This window comes from Mesoplodon bidens (genome assembly GCF_964165515.1).
Source record: "Mesoplodon bidens genome assembly, chromosome: 3".
NCBI lineage: Eukaryota > Metazoa > Chordata > Mammalia > Artiodactyla > Ziphiidae > Mesoplodon > Mesoplodon bidens.
In genome coordinates, this window is record NC_138178.1 from 62115293 (window position 1) to 62135939 (window position 20647).

The 20647-nt window shown below is 35.1% G+C and overlaps 1 protein-coding gene across 5 annotated transcripts in view; it reads left to right on the top strand.

Annotated features, from left to right (window-relative positions):
• The window catches only part of NEO1 (neogenin 1), a 246175-nt gene that overhangs the window by 52676 nt on the left and 172852 nt on the right, over positions 1-20647 (top strand). For all 5 annotated transcript variants that reach the window (XM_081229240.1, XM_081229243.1, XM_081229241.1 and 2 more), the window contains exon 2: positions 15657-15974. In XM_081229240.1, coding sequence (XP_081085366.1) covers positions 15657-15974 — 318 coding nt within the window. The remainder of the gene's footprint in view (positions 1-15656; positions 15975-20647) is intronic.

Consider the following 20647-nt stretch of genomic DNA (forward strand, 5'->3'; position numbering starts at 1 on the left):
TTTACTCTCACAAATGTATTTACAACTGTTTGGTTATTATTTATATGCACATATGTGGCTTCATTGTGAGAATTTTGGGGCTCGTGTCTTATCCTTCTGATACTGTTAACATCTTTATTAGGTTTTAGAGGTTTTCACCTCTCTTTCCTCCCCCCAAGATTATTTCACATCAGGAGTGTGTTACCAAGAGATTAAGAGGTCAGTGAATGAGATTTGAATTTGTCTGTGACAACATGACAGCTTACTAATGCAGGCTTGAGTTAACAAGCCTTTGAATTCAGTTTATTTTCACCAGTAAATATACAGTTGAATAGAAGAATTCTAGAACCTAGTCTACAGACCTTGTGAGACTATGACATGGTTTTTCTGAGACATCTGTATATTTTGCAATGAGAGCTTGTACATGCACAACATTCTTTGCAGAAAATAGCTTTGATACTATAAGATTCATTATTAAGGATTTGTAGTGTTGTGTTATTCTCTTTTGTATATATTTAAGTTGTTAGATTGTCCTGTGGGATTTCATAAATATTGCTTTTGTTAATAAAGCTGCTGACAGCAAAAGCTTTCAATAAATTATTCATATGCTGTTTGTTTTCTGTGTTCAAGAATTAATGCATCTTTATGCAGGATTTTTTTAAGCTGAACTTGGTAACAATTTGTAGACATATGGTGTACTTGAATAAAATCTGTAATGCTTGTTTTCCATATGAGAAAAGTACTCTGTGATATTTAGAGCAACATCAGCTCTCTAGAACATAGCTGATCTCTGAAGTATAATGGAAAATAGCTTTCTGAAATGTGAAATAATTACTCAGAGAAATTTCTCCTCTTTAAAGATGTGGGCCACTGAATTTTATCTCTGTTTTTCTTGTTCACTATCATTTGTGTACTTACTATTCTCTTTGGTTCATTGAAAACTTTACATCTTGTTTTACCATCTTCCCCTTCATTCCAAGTCTGTCTTTGTTCTGGATAATTTGTGTGTCTGCTTGGCTTATCTTTCTAATACCAGCTTCATTACTTTCAGTACTTTAACTTCCTCATCTCCAGTGACTTCTCTTTTATGTTACTTCAAGCATCAGCTTCCACAATGGCACCCTGCCCCTTGTCATCACTCAGCAGTGCTGAAATACTGAAATAATATCACAGTCTCAGCACAGTCTCCTTTCCTTCCAGGTTTCTCACGTTGTACTGGCACCATTTTTACCTATCACAGTTCACTCCTGTTTATTTCCTTTCCTATCTGTTTTAGATTCCATTGACAACCACTTTCTGATATCTTCAGCTCTATTTCACTGTCACTTTTTACTCATCTGCCTAAAAAAATTCAGTTTTAAATGTCTGAACTTTCTCTTCCCTTTATACTCTACAAGATCATGTTCTCTTGTTTGAACCTCTTTAAATACAGTTACCAACCTTAACTGAGCTTTCAGTGTAGCTGAGTAATCCTATTTTCCCTTTTTCTGTGCTCTCTTCCTTTCTCACTGAAGCTGCTTCAGGTGTTTATCACTACCAGCAGACACCTTCCACACACACCCCTGCAGCCTACCCACACCATCAACAGTTGTACTCACCTTATGCTTAAGAGACTATACAAGCAATTAACAATGACTCCCTTAACTAACTACCACCAAGCCTACTCATAATCTTATCCTAACTTATTGTTATAACAAAGGAAGTGTCCTTTGTCTGATCCAAAATTAACCCTCCTACATGTCTTTTTACACTATATACTTTTTATACTATAGATATTAATGCTATTGATACAATTTCCCTTTAAGCATTGCTTTAGTTACATTGTGCAAATCTGACATGCTATATTTTTATCTTCATTAACTTCAAAATATTTTGTAATTTCTCATGTGATTTCTTCTTTGATCTATGGGTTATTTAGAAGCATGGTGCTTAATTTCCAAATATTTTAGGATTTTCCAGATATTTGTTATTGATTTATAGTTTAATTCCATTATGGTTGGAAAACATACTTTGTACAATTTCAGTTCCCTCATGTGCACATTAGTAGTCATCCAAAGATTTAAGGGGACTCTTATGCCAAACTCAGGAGTTCCTCTTTCCCTCCTTCCCTTGCTCCCTCTCTCTGCAGCTTCCTCCTCTTTCATACTCTGCCCTGCAAATTGTAGTCACTTTGGCCTCCCCAACTCTGACCTCTGTCTTTTCAATTCTGTGTGATTTTGGAACTCCCTCTGCTTTCCTCTTCCTCAAGCTAAGGCTTGGAAAGATGGGATATCTGTAGGCTGTAAGGTGGGGGTAATTTTAGAAATCATCTTGTTTGTTTACTTTCTCTCAGGGGTCATAGTCCTGTGCTGCCTGTTGTCCATTGTCTGAAAAGCATTATTTCATTGATTTTTGTCTAGTGTGCTGGTTGTCTAAGGCAGGAGGGTAAGTCTAGTCCCTGTTACTTTGGATCCTAATCTTACCCTCTTCTTGTCTGAATATTCTACTTTACCCTCTACTGGTTCTTTCTGTCTTTCAACATGCCCAAGTCTCTCCTCTGTAACAAAGAATATAAAAGAAGACCAAGCTCAGATTTTCTTTATTTACCACCCTGTCTCTCCTCTACCTTTTATAACCAAACATTTTGAAAGTGATCTTGATACCCTTGTTTGTCAAAAGTGTTGTTTGGTGAAATGGCAGAATCTGCAGCACCTGGACACTTGTTATATAGAAATCCCCACCCTAGAACTACTGAATGATAATTTGAATTTTAACAGAATATAACAAGGTGATTGGTCTATACACTAACATTTGACAAGTGCTGTTCTACATTTTACAGGCTCTGTTTCTTCATTTTTCCATCTTGTTCCTGAGTGCATTGTAGTCTGGCATCTGTCTTTGCTAACTATACTAAATCTGTTCTTGCCTGGGTCATCGATGACCTTCTCAAAATGTATCCAGTGAATGAGTGTCCATCTGTATTTTACTCTCAGCAGTTCGTCCTCCTCCTTGAAATATTCCTTTGGCTCCTGGGATGGCATGTTCTCTTGCCCTCTGACCTCTGTGACTTTTGCAGGCTTTTTCTCTGCCTTAAATGTTGGTATTCTGCAGAAACTGGCCCTCTGCTTTCTTCACATTTTACATTTCTTAGTCTATCTAATTTTCTCTTGTAACTTCAGTTTCAACATGTATTTCCATCCTGAATCTCTACTGAGTTCCAAGCTTGTATGTCCTTAAACTCTCCATCTCTGTGATAGACACCATGATCCCCCTACTGTGTCCTTTTCCTCAGTGACTGGCACTTCAGTTTAGCCATTGTTCCGGCCAGAAACTTGTCAGTCATCTTGGACTCCTCCATCACCCGTAACTCCATACTTACCTCACTTCCACATTTAATCAGACTCCAAAGCTTATTGCTTTGACTCTAAAAATTCATTAAGTCTGCCCATTTCTCTTAGTCACTCTAGCTACTTGTCTAAATAGGACTTCATCAGGTTTTAACTGAGATCACTGCAGTGGTTTCCTAACTGTTTTCCTTATCTCCAGTCTTGTTCTCTTTAAATTAATCTTCATTTTGCAGCAAAAATGACTCTTTTAATAAGTAAATGTGATCTTCACTTCTTATCTTAAAGCCCTTGCCAGACTTCTTAACTTAGCATATAAAAATCCTCATGACCTGGTCCCTGCCCACCCAGTTCTGAATTTCTTTGAGTGCTTTGCCTCTTCCACTACCACCTTGTTTCTAGGCTTTTGTACCTGCTGTTCCTTTGACTGGGCACATTCTGCTCTTCACTGGCTGGCTCCTCCTCTCAGATATCACATTTATAATCACATTTTGCATGTATGTCTTCCCTGACTCTCTAGGCGAGTTTGCCTCTCTCTGTGCAGCTTATACATACCCTGTCGTGGCTCCTACCATGTTGTTCTGTGGTTGTATTTGTGTGAGTTGTGATTATATCATTGTGTGTCTTCACTGTAAGCAGTCTGAGGGTGGGTACTAGTGTCTAATATTGTAACTTAGGTGCTTATCATCTTTCATTCATTCAGCAAACATTCATTGAGTACCTACTGTAAATGCCTGGCAAGGTTTCTGCTCTCATCAAGCTTACGTTGGATTGTGGGATTGGGAATAGCTTAAGGGTGGAGTGAGAAACAATAAACAACAAGAGAAGAATTTTTTATTCTTATTCATAGTAGATCCTTAGTAATACGTTTGAAAGAATTTGTATAAATTATTATTTTAAAGAGCCCTTGAAGTCCAGAAATCTTTGATGTCATTGTTATTAATTTAAGCTCTTGAAACTCTGCTCTCTAAAAACGTAATAACCCTTTTGGACCTAGTGATCTGTGGTAATTAGCATATTGTTCAGGGACTTTTACTCTACCTAATCTTAGTCTTATTTTATCTAATTTCCCTGAACAAGGCTGCGGTATCAAAGGTTATTAGAGCTCACTTTAGAAATAGCAGTGAGAAGTAAACTTCAAAAATAGAAAAATAATAAATTATGTTATTATTAAGAGAGGATATTTTATGTGCATTGTTTTTTATAAAGGTCAAGATCTAGATCCTAAAATTAGAAAAATTTCTCCTTAAATAGTCAAAATATAGATTTGATAGTAGGTTAAGTTAAACTGAATTGACATAATATTTGGAACACTTTTCTTAAAATGCTGTCACTTTATTAATTTCTAACTCTTTAATTATATGAAAAAGTGATATTCAATTTATTTTAAAATCTTATATACCCAGAGTATCAATTAAGATTTTTTATTCCAAGCATTACAAATTTTAACTAACTTCAGCAAAAAAGAAATTTATTAGAATGATGTGGGGTAGCTTAAAGGATCAGTGGAAAAACTAAAGAACCAAACAAGTGTGTACCGTATCATTTAGGTCAAAGAGATTATTTTTCTATAAATTATAACTTCTGGGTTATATAATTAATTCTACCTGTTTGAATTTTCTTGAGACCTTATGCCTAAGAGTATATGCTTCATATTGCATAGTTTCTGATATATTGTAATTGCCTAGACAATCAGCAATCCAGTGGGGTGTTTTGCTCTTAATGTTTTTATATTGCAAAAGCATCTAGGAGTAAGGACATTTTCCTACATAACAGTACCGTTAATCACATCTAAGAAAATTAAACTGAGTATTATCTAATATACTAAAAATTTTAATTCACCCAAATATTCCCTACATGCTTTTTGAAGCCCAGGGCTCAATAAAAGTCCACTCATTGCATTTGTTTTTGTCTCTTCAGTCACTTTTCATCTAGAATAATTCTCTTGCCTTTGTTTTTCATGACATTGACTCCTTTTGGAAGAGTCCAGGGAATTTGTTCTGTAGAATGTCTCACATTCTGAATTTGTGTATTATTCCTTCATGCTTAGATTTAGGTTCAACACTTCTAGCATGAATGTTACAGTGCTTCTTACTGCATGCCATCAGGGAGTATATGATGTCAGGCTGTCTCACTACTGGTAATACTGAATTTGATCCCTTAGTTAAGGTGATGACCACCAGATCTGTTCATTATGAAGGTACATTTCCTCTTTATAGATAATCAGTAATTTGTGGATGACACTCAGAAATTGTGTGACTATCCTTTTTTCAGAAACCTTCATCCAATAGTTTGAGCATTCATCAATAATGAATTGATTATTACTACAATTTTTAATTAAAAGTTTCTAAAACGTTTCATTTCTAAATAGGCATTTCTGAGTAAGTGTCAAAGAGAGGGTGCTGATAGTTGCTTAAAATTCTTTAATTTTTACTATTTAGATATGGTAGACCGGTTATTTATATTTGACAGCCAGAAAGAGCTTTGCTTTGATCCCTTCATATCTACTGTCATGATTCATAGTCTTTTACCCTTTGCAGAAACAATGCAGCTTTTTTTTTTAAGAAAGAACTTGCTTGTTTGCTTTAAAGCATATTAATGAAGAGTAGCATAGTCCATTGCAGTGTTGACCAATAGAAATATAGTGTAAGCCACATAATTAAAATTTTTCTATGTACCACATTAGAAAATTAAAAAGAAACAAGTGGAATTAATTTTTAAATATTCTATTTAAATATATCCAAAATATTTAAACATGTAATCAGTATAAAAATTATTAATGAGATATTTTGTATTCTTCGTGTGTGTGCACACTAAATCTTCTAAGTTTGCTTTGTATTTTATGAAATCTTAATTTAGATAGTCACATTTCAAATTCTCAATAGCCACGTCACGAAGTGGCTACTCTATAGGATAGTTCCAATATCCAGTTGGATATTGGTTTAGTGGTTATGATCTTGGGCACAGGGAAGCCAGACTAACTTGGTTCGAATCTCGCCTTCTTCATAGGTAGCTTCATGACTTTAGACATTATTTATTCTCTTTGTGGCTTAGTTTTCTCATTGTAAATGGGGATAATAATAATTACTACCACTAGTTTTGGAGGATTTAAAGAATTAATATAGGTAAAGCGCTAGAATAATGCCTGGCACATGGTAACTGTGCAGTAAATATTAAGTATTATTATAGTACCTTTAGACTTGGTCCCATAATTACTATTTTGTCTTAGAAGTATCCTTGTATTTTGTTAGAGTTAGGACTAGATCTTGGATCCTTTGACTTCTGTTTTGTATCAGGCTGTTTCTTGCCCTCAGTCTCCTGCTTTACCTCTTCTGTGGTGACTTTATGAACCAATAAGATGAACTAGATTTTCCAGGACAGTTTTGGTTTCAAGTGTTCACTCCTCTGGTTACTATAATTTGGTGAAATGAATGGGAAAACCCCAAAACTCTGCAAATGACAATGAGTTAATAAAAAATTTATTGTTATGACTTTCTTAAAAACCCACAAAATATTGACAGCTACAGTAAACTGGGTTGTTGTTGCCTTTCTCTTTGTAAAACCCACAAATACCTCCCTATTACAAAAGCCTATATAATTGTAGCAGTGAGATAAAGCGTTAGCATATGGAGTAGAAGTGATATTGAATATTCATGAGTATAGTTGTATCCAGTTCAGAGTTATTTAGAATGTGTTTCAAATTAGATTACTCTCCATTTTTGTATTAGGTCAGAATAACTGTAGATGATTGGAAAGGAAGTATTTAATGAAGTTTTACAAAGGAGATATCCTATTTAAAAAAAACTTGACAATTTATTGTGATAAAACATTTTGTAGTCAGAACACTAGTAACATACTGCTCATGGTAGAAAAGTGTGAACCATAACAATCAAAGAAGTATTGAATTACAGTGTAAAACTGTCACCATTCAGATCTTTGGATTCACCTCCAAGTTAATATTTGCATTATATTATCATTGAGCTTACATTTTCTTCAGTATAATATGCAAAAGTGGAACTGAAAAAAACTTGTTTCAGAAATTCAGAAGACCCATCAAGTACTGAGTGAGATGTATTACTCTTAGGACAGTCTTCTGGCCACAAATAACAAAAAATTGCTTATAAAATGTTTAGATAACTATCTAAACATGAAGGTTTATATAGTTAATAGCAGTTCTATATAGTTAATATAAAAATTCTTATATTTTTCTCATCTAGCAGAATGAAAACTGACCAATTGAGATTTTCCCTCTATTTTGATGTGTAATATAAGTATTGCTAATATTGTTGGCATGTTAACTATTAATAACATACTTTTTCTAAGAATTAGAGAATTTTCAGGTAACTGTTCATAACATTAGTGGTATTGTTCGTAGGTTATCAGATTGTACCTAGTCTTCTTGCTGATCACGTGGAAGTTATAAGGTATTAATATTATTTATTTATGACACTTTAAAAAGTGATACTAAAACATTTTTACAAAGGACAGATTTGAAATCATCTGAATATAAAATTTTTGAGAATGAGGCTGATCTTAAAAAACAGTGGAGATTTGATGTTATGCAAAGTCACTCAGAATCACTAATACTGAATTCCATCTTGGCCCACCCACCCTTCAAACCTGTAGGATTCTGAAAAGGATACAAACAAACAAAACACAAAAACAAGCCAAGGTACATATAGCAAGTAGCAGTGACAAACCAGGGGTCACTTTAATACTCCCTTGTAGTCTCGCCTTCTAGTTGGGAAGATAGGCCTCAAAAACAAACTTAATTGCTGAGAAGGGCACATGAAGGGCAGGATAAAAGACTTTTTCAGAGAGAGTTGTCAGGGAAGGCCTCTGTAGAAGTGACAGTTGGGTTGAAACGTGAAGGATGAGAAAAGGCTAGCCCTGTGACAGAAGAGTGGTGTGGAGCTAGTGCTCAGGCAGAGGGAGAGCAAATGCAAAGACTTCAGCACGGGAAAGAAAACTGCTTGTTCAAGAAATTGAATTATGTGGCCAGAGTTTATTGACTTTGAAGGAGTGTGATGTAAGATTAGGCTGTAGAGAGGCAGGAACCAGATCCTGTAGCCCTTCTGAATGCTGTGGTAATGAATTGGGATTTTATATTAGCTGTAATAGGGAGCTGTTGAAAGATTAGGCAGAGAAGAAAGATGACCAAACTTGAGTTTTAAGATCACTTCACATTATTTTATACGTAATTGTCAAAATGTGACTAAAAGTAGAAAAATAAGGTCCATATTTTATGCATAACAGTTTCTAAAATGTGACTGGTGAACGCCGAGGTCCTAGATCTTAGCAATTTGGGGGGAAATATTTTAAGCTTTTGAACTATGAATAGTTACTATTTATTGAGGACCAAGTAATGAGGTGGGTGCTTTTACACATGTCTTCACAGAAATTGCCTTAAAAGGAAGCCATTATTTTTCCTATTTTATAGGGGAGAAAATTTTGGATACAGAGAGAAATTAACTAGTATAGCAGAGCTAGGATTCGAAACCATGCCTGCCTGACTGCATTTTACCAAAGTTTTTTTCCACTATGGCTGTTTTTGCGGGAGGAGGGCAAGAGGAGGAAGGCTGAAAATTGAAGAAAAGGAAAGCACTCTTACTATAATAAATGTTTATTGAATAAATTCACATATATTTCATTTTGAGGAGTGGTTGGGAAGGTAGATGCTGTAAAGTAGAACAATCAGATGTTACCTATTAGGATATTATGATCTTGAAAAAGAATTTCTGATCCTGCTTTGATTAGAAGTTCACATTTGCTGTTTTTATGGTATATCTGTGCCATAAAAGTTTTTCAAAACATATGTGTTGGGCTTCCCTGGTGGCGCAGTGGTTGAGAGTCCAACTGCCCATGCAGGGGACACGGGTTTGTGCCCCGGTCCGGGAAGATCCCACATGCCGCGGAGCGGCTGGGCCCGTGAGCCATGGCCGCTGAGCCTGCGCGTGCGGAGCCTGTGCTCCGCAACGGGAGAGGCCACAACAGTGAGAGGCCCGCGTACCGCAAAAAAAACAAAAACAAAAAAAACCATATGTGTTTATCACACAGTTAAAATCATCCATATAATATTAACTACTAACCACTTATCTTACTTGAAATCCCCAGGAAAGGAGTTTTGCATGCTCAGTAGATTCAGTTTAGCGGAATTAGCTGTGTGAGGAGGAATTAGCTGTGTGAGGCAGAGAGGGGAGCACTGCTGTATAGCAAAACGGGGTAGAAAACATTTAACTCTTAAGTGTTGTTTGTTCTTCTTAGTAGATAACATGAATGTATTTGGTTGAGCCCTTAGAATGTTGAATTATTTGAACTTTCTAATTTTTAAATGTTTTAATTATAAATTGAGAACTAGAAGCAAGAGAGCCTGAGCTATATGGAGATCGTGGACACCAAGAGCTCAGGAAGGATGAAATATAGGATTTAGAGACTGACTGGATGGGTTGGGATGATCAAAAGTAATGTTAAGGAGTAAAAGAAATATGAAGTCCTTCAACATTAGTCTCTTAGCTTATAGTGAAGAGATAATTTTCCTAGGATGAATAACATTCTACAGAATGCTTATATTTGTAGGTGTATAAAAATGTTTGCTTACCCTTCTGTTCTGTATTTCTGCTACTGTCAATAACTTTGAACCTCTTTGAGCAATAAGACAGTTAGATATCATTTTATTTCTGCTAGTATTTATATACTACGTGGTGTTTTGTTGGGTTTTTTTTTTTACTCTGGGTACAGTAAAATTTAGAATAATTATTGGCCACATAATTAAAGTGTGCAGTGAGTGTTATGGTTTGTTGATATTTGGGGGTGGGGGGATTCCAACTGAAATGAGTTCCCTGTGGATATTTTCCTTTCATAAGATGGAATTCTGTCGAGAAGTGTGAAATATTCTATCAAAAAGTGAGGAATAGTCTATCAAGAAGTGAGAGCTATTCCATTAAGAAGTGAGAAATTTTCAGAGACCTGGGAACGTAGAAGAGATCAGATAGAATCATTAAGCCTATTTCAGAATAATTTGTACAGTGACTCTAGTTGTAGTAAACTAAAATTAAGCAAACTTAAGTGGATAGGGAATCAGGACCCTGGTGAGAAGTACAGGACAGTTTTTATACGAAGTCAGCCAGGGAGTGAGTGTCTGATAACTCTTCTACTGTGACAAAGGAAAAGTGGTTAAAGACAGTGGTGATGGATCTTTTGAAAAATAAACCTCTGTCCTCAGCAAAGGATTAATCACCACCACCAACAAAAAAATTTTTATCATAAAATAAAAAGATGACAAGAAGAATGTATAAGCAATTGTTCATATTTTTAAAAGTGAATAATACAGAAATCCATGGAGTAAAAAGCCTTCTCCCTATACGCTCTCCATCAGCAGCTCAATCCTGCTGCTCTCCCCAGGAGAAAACTCTGTTGACTTTTCTTCCAGACTTTCCCCTCTATATTTACATTTAATTATATGCATACACACACACACATATATATATACCTGTGTACATATATTTTAATATAAGTGGGGTCATGTTATACACATTTTAAAACTTGAATGTTTTTTATTTAACAAATATATGTATTTTGACAGTCATTCAATCTAAGTATATGAATATACCCCAGACTTTTCATATTGTCCCCTCCTATGTACACTAAATATAAAGATGAAAATAGCTTTATTTCTGCTTAAAGAAACAATACTATTTTTAATGTAAAATATTCAGACAATACCAAAGATGAAAGAAATAGTTAAAAAGCAACTGAAATCTCACCACACTGAGATGATCCCCGTTTTGGTGACTAGTTAAGTCTATCCCTTTAGGTATTCACACAAGTGTAAACATACACCCATATCTACCACATACATGTTTATAATATTTATCAGTGGATTACATACAAGCTGATTTTTATCACAGAATTGTTTTACTTGTGCTTGGGGATTTTTATCCTCCCTCCCTGTCCCCCCATCCCCCACCAGTCCCCTCCCATCTTTCCCCTCCCAGTGACAGGTCGTAACAACCTGAAGTGTACTTTCCTATGTTTCTCAGTGCTCCTACAATCATACGCATATGTCTGCATTGTCCATTTTTCACAGAACTCATTTCAGATCAGTTGAAACATAGCTTACTCGTTTTTTGCTTGCTAAATATTCTAAGGCAGGAATCAGTAAACTACAGCCAATGGATCAAATCCATCCTGCTGACTGTTTTTGTAAATAAAGTTTTATTGGAACACAGTTTCACCCTCTGTTGAGTGGTGTGACCTTTTAAATTTTTTACCTGTTATATGTGATATATTTTCCTCCAGTCTGGTCTCTTTTGCTTTGTTATGATATTTTGCCATACAAGAGTTTTTTTGTTTTGTTTTGTTTTTTAATTTAAACACAGTGAAGTAAAGCAAATCTATCTTTTCTAGCTTTGAGGTTTCCTATTTTGATTTAAAAGGTTGCCTAACTCCAGGGTACTCTCTCCCTGTATTTTCCTAAAATTTTTATGACTTAATTTTTTTATAAGTCTGGAATGTATTTTTCTATATGTATATGAGTGGTGGTGCAGTGTGGTTAAGATCACAGACTCTGGTTCTGTCATTTACTGTACCTGTGTGACCTTGGACAAGTTAATTAACATTTCTGTGCTTCAGTTTCCTCCTTTAAAATGGGAATAATAATAGTACCTATCTCATAAGATAGTAGTGAAGATTGTATGGTTAGTATGTAAATAATGTTTAGAACAGTGCCTGATACACAGAAACACGTGTCTATTATATGTTGTGAGTAGATGTCCCAGTTTTCTCCTCTATGGATAACTAGTTGCCCTAGTAGCATTTGTTGAGTAATTCATCCTTTTCCCAAAATGCCATCTCTACTGCATATTAAGTTTCCAAATATATATAGCTTTGTTTTGGGGCTCTGTAGCTTGTTATGTGACTCTGTTTTTCCCTGTTTCAGAACATAGTGGCTTAATTACTGTAGCTTTATAAATACTGGTAACTGATGAGTGCAGTTACTTTACTTTGTTCTTCTAAATTATTTTGGCTCTTCTTGGTTTTCTTTGCTCTTCTATATAATTTTTTAAAAAAAACTCATCAAAATTAATGAAAACCCTGCTTGTTAGTAAGTTATATTATGCAAGAGAGTGATACTAATTGCCTATATTGGAATGGAACCTGTGGTCTCATTAATACTTTAAGCAGTGGAAGTTTTTAGAAGTTATCTGGTTGTATAATCTAAAGATTGATACCATCCACTGTGCTAGGTGGGCACTGGGAATATGGTGAATAAAAACACTGGAGAAAGATAGATTGTAAACCAGCAGTTCCCAAACTGTACCCTGAGATACCCCACAGCGCCTCAGTGAACTTACAGGAATATTTCAGATTTTTTTAGGGAAACATATCTGTTAGACACCATGTAAACTTCTAGGTCAAGGTAGTTCACAGTTCAACATTTGATTGTGCTGCTTTCATCTTGATGCTGCGATATCTTTGTGAAGTTGAGTTTTTGGTGGTCACTGTGATAAAAAGCAAGTATCATGCAGAAATGTGTGGAACAGGAAATGAGGATGGCAATGTCCAATGGGATTTCAAGGTTTGAGAAGTTGTGCAAAGCCCAGTAGGTGCACACATCCCATAATAAGTAATTGTGGTTACTGAAAGATGAAGTTAAAATATCTTTCAATTTATGTGTATTATTTTTTCAAAAGGGTACTAACTTGTTAAGACACAAGTATTTATTCATTCATTTGAACCTAACAACCAGAACTCTTAGGTATTTCTTTTAGCCTAAGGAATTCATGAAAAAAATTACTGAACAAATAAGGGTACCAGGAACCAAGAAAATTGGCGACTCTCTCTGCCTTAATAAGTTATTACAAACATTTAAAGATGCATACATTTGAAATGCTATGTGGGTAGATTACTTTATGCCATGCCTGCTTGTAACAGGGCAAACTAATCTTGCCTGGGCTTTAGGGACAGATAGCTTTTCTGAGAAAGTGATATTTAAGCTGAGCTTGAGGGAAGACTAGTAGTTAATTGGAGAGGGGTGCTGGTGGGAATAGCTTGTGTGAAGAGGGCAGATGTTGTATGACAGGAGTGCAGCATGCTTTACCGGGTGAAGGAAGAATGATTCAAGGGGAGGGGCCTGGAGAGTAGGCAGAGGCCAATCACAGAGTGATGCGGCAAGCCAGTTTAGGAGTTTATTTAGATTTTTTTAAAAATAAAAAGTAGTGGCAAGCCTTTGAGAGATTTTAAGTGAAGGAAGAATATACTAGGTCACCCCCTGCTGAGGGAATAACATAAAAGATGATAAATGTAAATATTTAAGCAATGCTATATTCTAAGTATACTGAATGGATGGATATTTTTGGTAAAATTTTGAAGTGCCTTGATTTTTCAAAGGCATTTGTAAACTTTCATGAGTATAATTTTTTCTTAATTTTTTTTTTTTTTTTTTTTTTTTTTTTGTGGTATGTTGGCCTCACGCTGTTGTGGCCTCTCCCGTTGCAGAGCACAGGCTCTGGACGCGCAGGCTCAACGGCCATGGCTCACGGGCCCAGCTGCTCCGCGGCATGTGGGATCTTCCCGGACTGGGGCACGAACCCGTGTCCCCTGCATCGGCAGGCGGGCTCTCAACCACTGCGCCACCAGGGAAGCCCTTTCTTAATTTTTTGAACACATATACTCTTTTGTTCAACTTGGTTGATATGGCATAGGCTTCTTAAATGAAATAAAATCAAAATCAAGATAGAACATTAAACTGTAAAAGATTTACATTGGTGTAATTTTTTTTTGTATTTTTTGTCAAATGGCAAAGACTTTGTCCAAATTTTTTAATTAATTTTTTTTATTAATATAGGTAATGACTATTTTAAATTGTTAATTTGCATAATTTAACTGCCAATCTAATACATCTCTGAGTTGTTTAAATTTGGGTGGTATAATGAAGACTTAAATTACCTTTATACCTTTTCTGTATAACTATTTTCTTATCTAACCATTTTTTACTGCCTTGAAGTTTATATTTTGATTTATTTTACTATAGTTCCAGTAAATTAATGCAATATAAAAATTTTTATAGTAATCAGAAGCAAATTACTGTAGGTTACTTCTGAAAAATTCCTAAAGCTCACTTTCAAGAGTTTTAGGACTTGAAGAATCAGTTTCATATTCATCAAATGGGGATTGAAACCCCTCATGGTGTTTGGGAAAGGGTGCTTAGTCTATTTGGAATTTGTTTATCATTGTAAGTGTTGGAAAATGTTAAACCAAGTGAATATTATTTCCTTTCCTCTGCCAGTGTGTTTCATATTTATTTATAACTATTCTTTTATTATGTAATAAAGAATTAGTGTCATACTTAAATTCATAATGTAAATAACCTATAAATAAAGGGCTGTGTAGATATATATTTGAAAAAGTCTTGGTTTCATTTGTTCATATGAAGAAATCTGGTTCCAACTCGAGTTGTTCACAAAGGAGTTGATCAGTAGTTCTCGTGAAAAAAAGAGGTAAAACTAAGTTGGAAAGCTTTCTCTGGCTGAGAATATCGGGTTTATAGCAAATGTTTTCTTTAAATTATGTTTTTTCCATGTTCAAAGAACTGGCTGAAGACTTAGAAAAATTAACCTGATCCCTCCAGTGGTCTTTACATCAAAATGAATTCTAGATGAAGATTAAATATAGAACATGAAACCACAAAAGTACTAGCACAAAACAAAGCTGAATTTTAAAAAATATTCTTGCGATAAAGAAAACCTTTTTAAATGTAACATTTACTTTTATGTAGTTAAAATGTATTTTCTTATAACAAAAATCATAATATCAAAGTAGAAAAAAGAACATTTACAAAACTTGATAGCTATGTCCAAAAATTGCTTTTAGTCAATAGGATGAATAATCCACTAGAAAAATGGACAAAGGGTATGTATAGTGAATTTATGAAAGAAATATAGCTGGTAAACATAGACGAGATACCGTATTAACAAAGAATCATTTCAATTTTCTACCTCCTTTACATTCTGTAGAAAATTTCACTTTGAATACTGTAATTTTAAATATTTCTAAATCCCATTGTAGGGTTTGAAATAAAACTTTTACTAGATACTCATATCATCTAACAAGGTTGGATTATCTCCGCTAGCAGGGTCTTTTTTCCTAATGTTCTTCTAAATGGGTCAAATTTTGATTTCCTAATAAAAAGTAGATTTTATTTATTAGATATTCATAGTGAAATGACTGTATTTGTGTATCATACCTAAGGGGGAAACCACTTAAAAATAATCTTCGGACATGTTATATTTTCTTACAGCAGTAGTAGAGGAAAGTTTTGCTTAACTTTGTTCTTTTTCTTTATTATTTTTGCAGGATCCAGCATTCGGACATTCACTCCATTTTATTTTTTGGTGGAACCAGTGGATACCCTCTCAATTAGAGGCTCTTCTGGTATACTAAACTGTTCAGCATATTCTGAACCTTCTCCAAAAATTGAATGGAAAAAAGATGGAACTTTTTTAAACTTAGTGTCAGACGATCGGCGCCAGCTTCTCCCAGATGGGTCTTTATTTATTAGCAATGTGGTGCATTCCAAACACAATAAACCTGATGAAGGTTATTATCAGTGTGTGGCCACTGTTGAGAGTCTTGGAACTATTGTCAGCAGAACAGCCAAGCTCACAGTAGCAGGTAAGTTTTGTTGAGTAATTTATTTGTATTTTCAAAATTTTTATAAAGGGTAAATCTTGATAAAAGCAGTATTATCTTAGAGTTTTCATTAAACTGGTTACAGCAAATGCACTCATTTAACAAGTATCTGTTGAGCATATACCAGGTGTATAGGATTATGCTAGGACTTGATCAGTGCTATAGGGAGTAAACTACAGCACTTCTCCACTTTCTAATGGTTTAGATGGCTTAAAGTTGCTATCAGAAGTACTGAGCCAGGTCTTTTTACCTTTTTAACTTGGAAATGGCAAAAGAAGTTGTGCAGGAAAATTGTCACTTTGATTGTGAACTTTTACTCTACCTGCATAACTATTTGGCATGATTTTGTAAAACTTGTAGTATAGTCAGTCTTGGTTCTTTATGCCTTAACCAAGGAAATGACATTTAATTGGATTATTTAAAAATCTGTAGGATACCGTGCTCTGAAACAGGAGAGGCCACCGTAGTGGGGAGCCTGCTGACCGCAGTGAAGAGTGGCCCACACTCACTGCAACTAGAGAAGGCCCACCAAAAATTAAAAATTAAAAATTAAAAAAAATCCGTAGGATATATATGTATATATATAAAGAGCAGAAAGTTGTAAAGAGAAAAGTTCACTCTCTTTTAGCGCATTCCTGTTTGAAAAATGTTAGAAAGTGTAAGAACAATTAAAGATCTAGAAAGATAAGCTGTGGTTCCTAAAGAGGTCATACTGTTTGCAGTAGATATTATAGTCCTCAGATCAGTGCTTCTACACTTGAGAACCAGATGAAGTAAGTTTCTGTTAAGGGTCAGATTGTACAAAAGTTGTTTTAAGTCTTATATTTATTATCACCTTGGTGAAATGCTAACATGTGAACAAAGAATATGACGGAGACAGTAGTTTCCCATCTTGTTCCCACTCTAGAATCATGGCTCCCCACCTCCTGCTCACTACAGGCTGTATTTGCTTGTTCATTCAGAGTGTGATGGCTCTTTTTCTCTTTGCAGCCAAGTACTCAAAGTTGAATTTGAGTGTGATGTACAGCCACTGTAATTATTTCATAATCACAGATTGAGGATAGAAAAATAAAAGGAGAAAAGAATCAGGCTTTTTGACAGTTTGCCTTTTCTCTTTTTTCTTTCTTCTCTTTCTTTCAAAAATCTTTTTGCCATACTTTCTCCAAAATGTTGATAAATAAGTTAGCATTATGACTGACTGCCCCTGTAATGTCACTTAGGTCAGCTTTTGTTTATCATTCACGTTCTTAAGCTGGGCTTTTAATCTTGACTCCTTCCTCTCCGCTGTCCCCCACGTCCAATTACCAAATCCAGTGAATTCTGCTTCCTAATTCCTCTGTACTTGATCCACATGCTCCTTCCTGAGGCTGCTCCTGGTCATCCCTCATCACAACCTTGTAACTGTCTTCCACCTCATTTTTTCCCTCCTCCAGCCCAGTCTCCACTCTGTGGTCAGAGCACTCTTTCTCACCCTTCAGTGGCTCTCCAGTAAACAACGTCAAGTTAATGTCTAAACTCTTTAACAGGCCTGTTGAGTCCTTTCGTGAGCTGACCTCCAGTTCTCCAGCTTCGTTCCTAACACTCCGTTCTGCTTCTGTCCCTGCCCCCTACCACCATCACCACCCTCACCTCATTTTAGGCTCTGGCAGTACTGAATGTTTTCACTTCCCTTTCATCCTCTGCCTCTGGCCTTTGTTCACGGCTTCCTCACTGCCTATTAATCCTGTCCTCCACCTTTTCTTCTCTTTCTTCTCCTCTTCTAGGTTTGTTCATCATTCCTTTTAGCTTTCATATCCTTTAGGAAACATTTTTGACCTAATATCTAAGTAAATAGGCAATTTTAATACAAAACCCAAGTTCTTTTGCTGCAAACAACATTCTGTAGGAGATTTGTTTAACCTGCTCTTGGCCTGGGTATCAGGAGGAAATAATATCTAAGCTAAGACATAAATAGAAGTTCTTTTTAATAGTTGCATAGTATCCATTGTATTTGTATATATTGTGATTTATCTAAAAATTCCCTTTTTGATGGATAAAGATTGTTTGATGTTGTAGACAGTAGTATAGTGAACAAACTTTTGCAAATCTTTATTTCTATAGAATAGAATAGGACTGGAGATGGGGGGAATGAGGGCATGAAGGGGGTGGGAAAGGGGTGGGTACAAGGAATGGGAATGACTGCAAGTGAATACAAAGTTTCTTTGGGGGATGGTGAAAATGTTCTAAAATTAGATGATAGTGATGGTTGCACAACTCTGCATATACTAAAGACCACTGAGTTGTGCACTTTAAATGGTAGCCTTTATCATATATAAATTGTACCTCAGTAAAACTATTTTTAAAAAAATGCTGCCCCCCAAAAATATGCTCCTGCTAAATTGCCGTTCTGAAAAACTATTGGTTAGTGTTCTTTGTTTGCAAGCAATAGAAACTGACTCCGGCTAAGTCAAGCAAGAGGGGAATTTTTGAAAGCACACTAAGTAGATAGTTCATAGAATTAAATATGAGAGGTCTTTTTCTCTGGGCTGTCTCATATCTCCACAGCAGAAATTTTTCTTTTACTGCCTGGACAGTCCCCTGGCTATGGGTGTTTTGTGCCCAAAGGTGAGGTAACTGGGTAGTCTAAATACAAACACTGTTAATCCCTTTTTGTCAATCCCATGCCTCACTCCCACTCTCTCTTTTCTCCTGAAATTCTCCAAAGACAGCAGGACAAACTGGCCTCCTACTTGTGAGCAAAAGAAGCTGCAGCGTTTTCTGCCTCAATATGTCAGTTACTAGTTCCTCCATCTGCTTTCCCTATCCAGAAACTTTTTGAAATCTCTTGTCTGCCAACTTCCCATATGTTGTTGTGGGTTTATATTTTAAAAAATTACTCATTTTCATGAGAGCACAGGAGGGAGAATATTTTGACTTTTTAAAAATAGAACTAGTTCTTGGTTTTATTTGATTCCTTTTTTCCTCTACTTTATTAGTTTCTGTTTATCTTTGTTAATTCTTCTAATTTTCCAATTTCTGAAAAGTAGATATTTGGTTAATTTTATCTTTATTTCTTTCCTTCAAAAATCCCCTTGAAATAAAAAATAAGAAAAAATTTGTAGCAGAGCTAGACAACCTGTGTGTCATTTCCATATAGACTAATTGACTATCATAGAACTAGAAAACCTGGAATTATGTTTCTCATTATTTAATGTTTGCTAGTCTTTGAAGAAACATTTTGTTGTGTTCTGAGTGTATCAGAGTCACTTAAAATTTGTTTTTAATTTTTATATAATTTTTAAAGGTTACTTGCCATTTACAGTTATTATAAAATTATTGGCTATATTCTTCATGTTGTGCAATACATCATTGAGCCTATCTTATACCCAATAGTTTGTACCTTCCACTCCCCCTCCCCTGTGTCCCCACCCCACTTCTCCCCCCGTAACCACTAGGTTTTTCTGTATATCTGCTCTTTTTTTTTTTAAGAAAAAAAGATAATTTAGATTTTATTATAAGAAGAAGTTCTGCTCATCAAAGGCACCTTTAGAAATGAATAGTCAGCCCACAGATTGGGGAAAATATTCACAGTATATGCTTAAAAAAGAACTCATGGCTACAATATATTTTTAATAACTACTACAAACCAACAATAAAAAGAAAAACAACCCTATTTTTTAATGGGCAAAAGACTTGAACAGACATTTAATAAGAGAAAATGTAGATGTAGCTGATATCACATGTAAAGATGCTCAAAATCATTAATCATTAGGAAAATGCAAATTAAAACCACATTTCACACCTGTTAGAGTGGCTAAAAGTCAAAAAGTATGCCAGTACCAAATGAGGATGTGGAGCAGTTGATCCTTGTATATCTGCTCTTAACCATTACATTCTGTGGCATCTACAAAGTATTTATGACTACATTTTTTTGGTTAATATTCTATTTTGAAATAATTATAAATTTGTGGAATTGTCTTAAGAATGAAACTAAGAAATCTCATATATTCTTCAATCAGATTACGCAATTGTTAACATTTTACCACATCTGCTTATCATCTAGTATGCATGTACCCACATAAAATTTTTTCTTAAACCATTAAGAGTAAGTTGCAGATGTTACCCCAAACTAAATACTTCTGTGTGCATTTCCTAAAAACAAGGACCTCTTCCTAAGTAAACATCCATCAATATTAGGAAATTAACCTTAATAAAATACTATCATTTAATCCATAGATACAATTCATATTTCACTGGTTGTCTCAATAATGTTCTTAGTAGCAGAAAAAACAAAAGCAGAAACTTTGCCCCATCATCCCCCTTCCTTTCTGGTCCAGGGTTACAAGTTTTACTTAGTAGTTCTCTCCTTAGATTCTTACGATCTCAAACCATTCTTCAGTTTATCCTTGTTTCATTTCAGATTTTCTAATTTTCCTCCATGAATAGATTCAGATTTTGCATTTTGGGGAGAAATATCACAGAAGTGATGCTGTATTATTAGTGCATCATATCAGGAAGCATGTGGTGTTTTGTTCCATTACTGGAGAAGTTAACTTTTATTACTTGGTTAAGATTGTCTCTACTATGTTTCTCTACTCTAAAGTTAATAAATATTTTGTACTTTTATTAATTAGTAATAAGTATTTTGAGAAGAAGTAATTCGATACTCTGTAAAT